Here is an 8147-nt window from a genome sequence, read left to right as displayed (position 1 = left end):
CAGGAACATATCTGTGTTGGTTTATGCCATGAACTTAGCAGATGTTTAAAGCCATTTTACATTTTATTTTATTTAATTCATTTATTCATTCATTTAAAAGAAACAAAAATAAACAACAAATTAATCAAAAAGAAAACATTGAATGAAAAGATGGCAGAAAGAAGAAAAAATTATTTTATCTGCCCTTTATTTAATTTTTTTTTTAAACAAACAGTCACTTAAATTAATCACTTTAATATCCACTTCAAAACTAGGAATAAAAAGAAACATGTTTTGTGTTAGCAGAATTTAATACTAACTTTAAAACTTATCCAACATTAATAAAACTTACCTCAAGTTGCCTTTTTGGACATGCATGAAGATATTTTTACAAATTGTACTTGAGAGGAGATTATTACAGCCTCATATAAAATCAATGATGATCATGATATCGGAACTGGATCAGTATCGGAGGGTATTCAGATTTAAGTATCGGGATCAGATCGGAAGTAAAAAAAAAAGTGGATTGGTGCATCCCTAGTTGGGAGCTGTGACTTAGCAAGACGAGCTGATCCTGCTGCCGCTTGGTTTTAAGCAACTAAGCGGTTGCAGGTGTAACTCAAACTAATGTGTCAAGGTGTGCTAGCATTCCTTTGGTGTAGCATTAGCTTGCTAGCTTTAAGGGCCATTTCCAACTAACATGTTATGATGAGCTGCTTTAGCCAAAGTTGTTGGCTCGGTTTTAACCCTGCTGCTAGCATTAGCAACGGGCAGCTAATATGTCACAATGAACTAAATCCTTGTCTCTCACCTAGCTATGACATTCCACCAAAGGGTTGGAACCTAATGCCAAGGAGTCTGTATCCCACTTGTGCCCTGCATCATGTGGGGCCTCCACCTGGGTTGGGGAGCCTCACCCAATGTGCATATGCATACACGCCAAACATGTGCAAGCATCTCTGGTGAACCCATGTCCGCACTGCTCCTCCCTGCCAGAAAAAAAAATCATAGACAGGAAGATGAGAGTGGCAGTTGCAAACAGCCTGGACCCATGCCTATCTGTAACCGCGGTAACAGATGACAGTCATGAATTCAATTCACTTTATTTATATAGCACCTAGTCACAACAGAAATCAACTCTGGGCACTGAATAAATACATTCATGTACATAAAAATTCAATTAGTAACATTATTTATCTAAGGTAGCCAGCACATTGCATTGACTCTTCATTTCATCACAGTTTCCCATCCTGAGCAAGCACAAGGCAACCGTGGAAAGGAAAAACACCTTCCTAACCTAGAGGCCATCTGCTTCGACTGGCTGGGATTGAGAGTTCTGTGAGGCAACAATGTTGGTGAACACAGACTGTTTAAACACCGATCACTGATGGAAAAGTCTTACCAGCATCACAGGCATGAAAGAGTTATGATGTCATAATCAGCAGCAGCTGTCAATCAATTTTGTAGAGCGAGATAACATACATTTACTATTGTTTATTATTCAAAAGATATATTTATTTTTATTTAATCTTAATTTTTTTTTTTGTCAAACTTTATCCTGGAATTATGAGTAAATATTTCAAAGAATTTTGCTAATGACCTGTTAGCAAAATATTTACTGACTCACCAAACAGATTTATTTTAACTCTCAACATTAAATTATTGGATGTACGTCTACAACTGATTGCCTTTTGAAGACGATCCAGTTCACAGTGTCAGCCAGAGCTAATTGGCATTAGCCAACACAGATACGGAGCTAAAATTGGATGTGGTAGTTACTGACTCATTCACAAAACAAACACTGAGCGTACTTTTAAGGTTTGACCAAATTAGCCACAACTCCCTTCAGTTCTGAACATACAATCATCTCAGCCTGAAGCTCTGACATGAAAGAGTATATACATAAAGAATTTGACTGATAAGAGAAGCCCTATATTAAAAAAAAGTATTCGATCTGACAATTTTTTTACCATCATGAAAACAAAACTGCAATCCTGACTCTGAGTTGGTGGTTTGATTTACTGTTAAATTTATTTTTTCATATTGCTGTGAAATGTATCACTACATAATTGTTTTGCTTTTTCATTGTGATGCAGCCTCTCAAATTTGAACAATATTCACAACCATCTTTTCTCACTCATCATCCTTGGTAATCACAGCCATTTATTCCAGGTGTTAGTTGGTCCTTGGACAGCCTCTCCTGCATGTAAACAGCTCTCGTGTTGGCATGGTTACTTGTCGTATAACAGATGTTAAAAAATGCCTGAAGTACCAGCAGAAATCATTCAAGCATCGCAGCATCCAAACCATCTTGGTGCTTATGAAGATAGCCGTGTGCCCAGGCAGCGAGCAGCCTCCAGCGTCCTCCTTTAATGTGCTTTGGATCTGTCCCACAGCTGACAATCTTGAATGTTGGCGTTCTTGGTTCATCTGAATTGACCATAGTTTGTGAATAACAATGCTGGACTTGTTCTTTGAATCATTACTGTGATTGAGTTTCACTTGTTTGAACAAGATGGACTCCCTGGCACTAGTAAAAGTAAAAACATTTCATACTAGGATCATTTTATAATAAGAAAGGATTTAAAAGGTTCAAGTTGAACCTTGCAAAGAACGAAATGCACAATCTCATGCACCATTATGAGCTCTTACAAGATGTTAAAGCACTCAAAGTAAATATTGAGCAAACATCCATAAACCTTGACCATAACTCCCTGACAATGACTCCCAGCTACGACCTCACCATGTTTTAGCTCAAAGGCTATTAAACTAACTGGGTTATAGATGTTTTTGTGTTGCTAAAGTTTATTAGTAGCAGCAACAATCTTGAATTGGGTTGATCCTAAAAATTAATCAGTTGTAGTTGTACATCCATTGATTACTTTGAGTTTCACTAAAATTTGTCAAGTGTTAGTGTTATTATGGCTAGTATTTTGCTAACAGAGAAACGGCATCAACTTTCACAGTTAATGCTAACGTTTTAGACACTTGTGCACTGTGAATGACACTGACTTTGACACAAACTTTTAGTTTAATATCTGTAAAATTGACCTGAGTTATATTCTAAAGTGAATTCCAGCCTTCTCGATAACTTTTTGAGTAGGAGGCGAACAGCTCAGAGTTGAGGCTGGAGTCATTTCCCAACATTAACACATATGTTCTGTTCAGCTAAAATGTTTGTGAACACAGACTGTTTAAACACTGACCACTGATGAAAATGTCTCACAAGCATGAAATGAGTTATGACGACATAATCAGCAGCAGCTGTCAATCAATATGTAGAGCAAGATAACATACATTTTCATAAAGATAAATTAATTTTCACATTGAATTTATCTTTATTCTTTATCTTGCAGCAGTCCCAGCTGAATGCATGCAGCTCACAAACTTCACTTTGTTTTCTGTAACTACAGACAAGATCATGAAACCTGATTCACATCAAAAGCATCGTATTGTGAACATGTGAATAAGATGATTTTAACCCTTTAACGTTATGACTACTACTACTTTATGTTCCTCCAGGGGAAAGTCAACCACCTTATTTAACTGCTTCAGAATGCTAGTTTAAAATCTTTTTTACACAAAGAACTACCACTGGTATTCAGTCTTTTAGAGCTGTCTCAGCCTGAAATAAAAAATATCTAATTTAAATGATTTTTTAAATCTTAACTCTAAGGGTTTTTAATTTAAAACTACAGTGTATTTTTTTTTAAAATTGACAAAATGTTTATTTTACAGTAATATAAGGAAAGGGTATTTTCCTCCATTAGTACGCTCTTTGAGTCAACATCCACATCCTCCTGTTCTCCAGAGTTTAGAACTGATGCTTGGTTCTGTTGGCCCAATCAGAGAAGTTCTGGACCCCCTTCTCTGCGCAGATTCAGACCTCCTATTGGGGCCCTATTCGTCCTTCTTCTTTCTTCTTCTAAAACAAATCATGATCACCCTCTTTATCAACAAAGTCCTCTCTGTCTGACTCGGGCTGTTTTTCTCCTTCATGATCCTTTCCTGTCTGACAGGTTCTGATTCGGTGGTTTCATCCTCCTCTGGGTCTGCAGCTCCTCTTCAAGTTCAAAACTTGTCTCATTGTTTTAACTCAAACACACTAAAACTGACTAAACTACACCCCAACTGTAAAACCCAAACACTCTAAATATCACAAATCTCTCAAACCTCATGACTCACTCCCACTCTCTCACGCACCAAACGCCATTCAGCTTCCGCATCTTTTTCTTTTTTTTTCCTGTAGATTTTTTCGCACTTGACAACTAACTTTGAGCCTCCATCAGAAAGGGTGGGGTAGGTTGTTTATCTGTTCGGTGGGAGTGGGAGGTGAAAGCGGAGGCTGATGGGGGGGTTTTGTTCCTGATACTGCCCATCTTTGCTGCATCCTCTAACACACTTCAGATATGACGATTTTTAGAAAAAAGATGTGTTGTGGATTATTTGTCATAACGCTGGTTTTATTTGACATCACCATGATTTAAAAACTGTTGCGTAGTTTAAAGTCTTTTCTTTTGACAAGTGTAATAGTCTCTGAGATGCTGTGTCTTTCCCGCTAGCGCAATTGAAATCAGTCATGTGACTTATGTGCCTGTGCATCGATTGACTCTAAAGGAAAAAAATACATAAGTCCGAGTAGGAGGCCCCAGACACTTGAGTAAGTGGCGAAATCGCTGCCCACCCCTCTGTTATTGAGAAGGCAGGAATTGACTGAGGTGGCCATTTTGAATTTGGTTGATTCTAAAAAGTTAGTTTGTTGTACATTATGATTACCTTATGAAGTTTCATTAAAAGTTTAAATTCATGAGATGTCTTCCTGATGCTACAGACAAATGTACAAATGCTCACAGACACAGGCAAAAAGAATATTACCCTTTAATATTTGGCAGTGGGCGATGATGGATAGACCTTCAACATTGTGCCTTGTTAACATTGGATCTGTATTTGGTGAACTTTTAGGAGGGATAAAGTCTGTGAAGGCAGTTTGTGTTCTCTTTCTCTATGTGGAAACACTTTACATTCCTTTTTTCCCCTAGTCTTTACAATGTCTTTAAAACTGAATGAACCAGGGGAAAAATAACTTCTATTTTGTGTGAAAGTCAAAGATCTTTGTTAAAGTGTTCACGCTTTTTTCATCCTTTTTAAAATACATAATTTCTGGTTCAAGTCACTGAGCTTCTGCAGCCTCTTTGTGTTCAGCAATTTATTTTTTCTTTAACTTTTGCTTCTGTTCTACCTGTAATTGCAGCAAAGTACGATTGTCTGCCACAACCGCGTAGACCCCAATGGTTCACGCTACCTGCTGGGTGACATGGAGGGCCGCCTCTTCATGCTGCTGCTGGAGAAAGAGGAGCTAATGGACGGCACCGTGGCACTCAAAGACCTGCACGTGGAGCTGCTCGGAGAGGTACTCATTTATCTTTTTCTCTCTGCTGCTTCATCTCTGTCGGTCTTCGCTCTGTTTATCCTCCCAACTGTCCTCTGGCTCTTCTCCCATCTGCTTTCCACTACCTGTCCTGACCATCTATTTTCTTGCTTGTTGATTTTCTTCTTTTGCCTTTTCTTCTCGTTACCTCGGTCCCCCTTTGTGTTACAATTGACTTTTTAATGGTTTATGGCCCCAAGAACAGCTAATGGGTCTGTCTGCTTGTACAGATGGGATGAGAGATTAAAAAAAGATTCCAGCTCTCTTTTGCCTCATTGCCTAGTTGATGCTTATCCTTTAAAAGTGGATTTAGACAATGACTGTTAATATTGTGCTTGAAGCTTTGTCTTATGTACAAGACTGACAGCATTTAGTTTGTTTCACCTTTCTCGTAATGACTCTCCTTCAAGTTTCAAGAGGTGAAAAGCCTTTTTCTGTTTCTGAGTGATGCTGCAGGCAAAAGCAATCAAGTCGACTGAGTGCTCAGCTTGAGACGGATTGCTTTTAAAAACATTCATAACTGTCTAGACTAGCTTGTGCAGACATAAGCAACTTTGGATTGACATTGTAGATACGAGTCAGTATTACCTGTGTTTCAATAATATGATATTATGACAGAGTCTAAAACATAGGTATGTTTGGAAGAACAGAGTTTTTTGTTTTTGTTTTTTCTTTTAATTTTTTCCTTTAATAGTTTAGGATAGTAAAGTTAGGTGCACTAATATTTGATGAATGATTAAACCGTAAATATTAGCATAATTTAGCTGAACGGTGTTGTGTCTGCTGTTTGTAGTGCTAAGTGTGTCAAGTAATTCGACAACAAAAAGGATTTCTCTTTAATGGGGAATTGAGTTGAAAAAACCTTTTCATTATGGCAATTAGGGATCCACTTTTTCCTCTTCCGATATCGATACAGACATCTGGGGTTTAGTATTGGTCGATACCGATTCGTTGCCGATATGATACAGAAAAACCGTGCTGAATTAACTTAAAACTTTATTTTTTTTTTAAACGCAGACATAAATGTACTGAATTACAAATGTATTGAAAACTCTGCACCAGTACAGCACACAACACACCAATAGCTTCACAAGCCTGGTCAAACATGCAAAAACAACACAACTTTAATTTGTTCAGTCAGTGCAGTTATGAGTATAACATCCAGTGTAAAATAAATAATAAAGATACTGAAACTGACAAAAACAATAGGTTAACAACTTTGGTCAAGCATGAAAAAAATAAACTTCATCAAACTTTTCAAATGGTTCAGGAATTCTAAATATAATGTAAAAATAAATAATAGGAGTTGAAATAAGAGAATAAAACAATAACTTCACTAGCTTGTTTGGCAGATATTTAAAATAAACAGCAATCAGCTCCCGTCGTTTCGGGTCAGTCACATTGTCACGATACCCGCTCAAGAATTGTTCTCGATATCCGTACTGGTACCGATACTGATATCGGATCGGTGCATCTTTATGGCAATGTGCCAAAATAATTCTGCAATTATCTTTGAAAATGTTTTCAAATTCTTAAACAAGGTGTCACTTAGGAAGCTGGGAAATGTTATTTATTTATTGCTTGTTAAAGAGATAGATATTTGTTAATATTTTCATCCTTGACAGACGTCTATTGCCGAGTGTTTGACCTACTTGGACAACGGTGTGGTGTTCGTGGGCTCCAGACTGGGAGACTCCCAGCTTGTGAAGGTAAGCAGGAGAATGAACACAGTTGGACACAAGTGCAGAATTTATCTTAAAACATGACATTTTTATTTTTTTACAACAAGATTTTGGTGGCAAAAATCAAGAAAATGCATTTAGCTTGGCTAATTTTAAAACGTTTTTATTCACTGTGTAACTTTTGTGGTTTTTGTACATTTGCAAATGCTTTACTAACATTTTATTAACAAATTGTAGAAGCTTGGTCTTTCATTTTGAAGTATATTTTTCATTTCTGAGAAGTGTTTTTAAAGCTTGTTATGAGTTGCTTGACATTCAACATGACTGATTTTGTACAAAATACTAAATGAGGCATTTGCTGTCCAATTTATTTTGTCAATCACTTTTTAAAAGAAACCTTTCATTTCTTTGCAGCTCAACGTGGACAGCAACGAGCAGGGCTCTTATGTAACGGTGATGGAGACGTTCACCAATCTGGGGCCTATTGTGGACATGTGTGTGGTGGACCTGGAGAGGCAGGGCCAGGGCCAGGTAAACAACAGTAATGCACCGTATTTGACATAAACTTAACTTAGCAATCGACAGCTTTTGTGTTGCCGATTCTGTGTGTCCATTTCCTAATGTTGTCTGATGCAACAAGCTTTAAATAAGATATTATGACTTTTAAAATATACTTTTGAGTTTATTTGTGCAGGCTTTAATCTTGCACGTGACTCCTGAACACAGAAAATGCGCCTATTGCTGCATGGAGCATTGATTGATTTGAATCACGTTGATATCTAATGTTAAAATTCATCTGTAGTGCAAAAACTCTATTGTTTTTCATGCTTTACTGCAAAAATCAGACTACTCGGGTAATTTCCTCTGAATATTCCTACGCCCTTTGAAACTTTAAAGACCTCGCCTCGATTGTCTGCGTGTATTCTAATAATCTATCTTCCCCAGCACTGCTGTGGGGTTAATTTTGTTTACCTACAGCAAATGTCAAACAATGTGTGTGGTGAAATTAATGCGGTACAAACTGTACAGCATCTGAATGTCACAGTTAAAAGGCAGAC

At 37.4% G+C, this 8147-nt stretch overlaps 1 protein-coding gene across 1 annotated transcript in view; it reads left to right on the top strand.

The window, feature by feature from the left end:
* Nucleotides 1-8147, top strand: part of ddb1 (damage-specific DNA binding protein 1) — a 94096-nt gene that overhangs the window by 34560 nt on the left and 51389 nt on the right. The window contains exons 7-9 of the mRNA XM_037694470.1: nt 5231-5389; nt 7033-7116; nt 7504-7620. Coding sequence (XP_037550398.1) covers nt 5231-5389; nt 7033-7116; nt 7504-7620 — 360 coding nt within the window. The remainder of the gene's footprint in view (nt 1-5230; nt 5390-7032; nt 7117-7503; nt 7621-8147) is intronic.

Source organism: Nematolebias whitei, chromosome 2 (genome assembly GCF_014905685.2).
Source record: "Nematolebias whitei isolate Nwh7 chromosome 2, NemWhi1, whole genome shotgun sequence".
NCBI lineage: Eukaryota > Metazoa > Chordata > Actinopteri > Cyprinodontiformes > Rivulidae > Nematolebias > Nematolebias whitei.
Note: the sequence above shows the minus strand (reverse complement) of the source record. Positions and strands in the feature narration are given on the sequence as shown.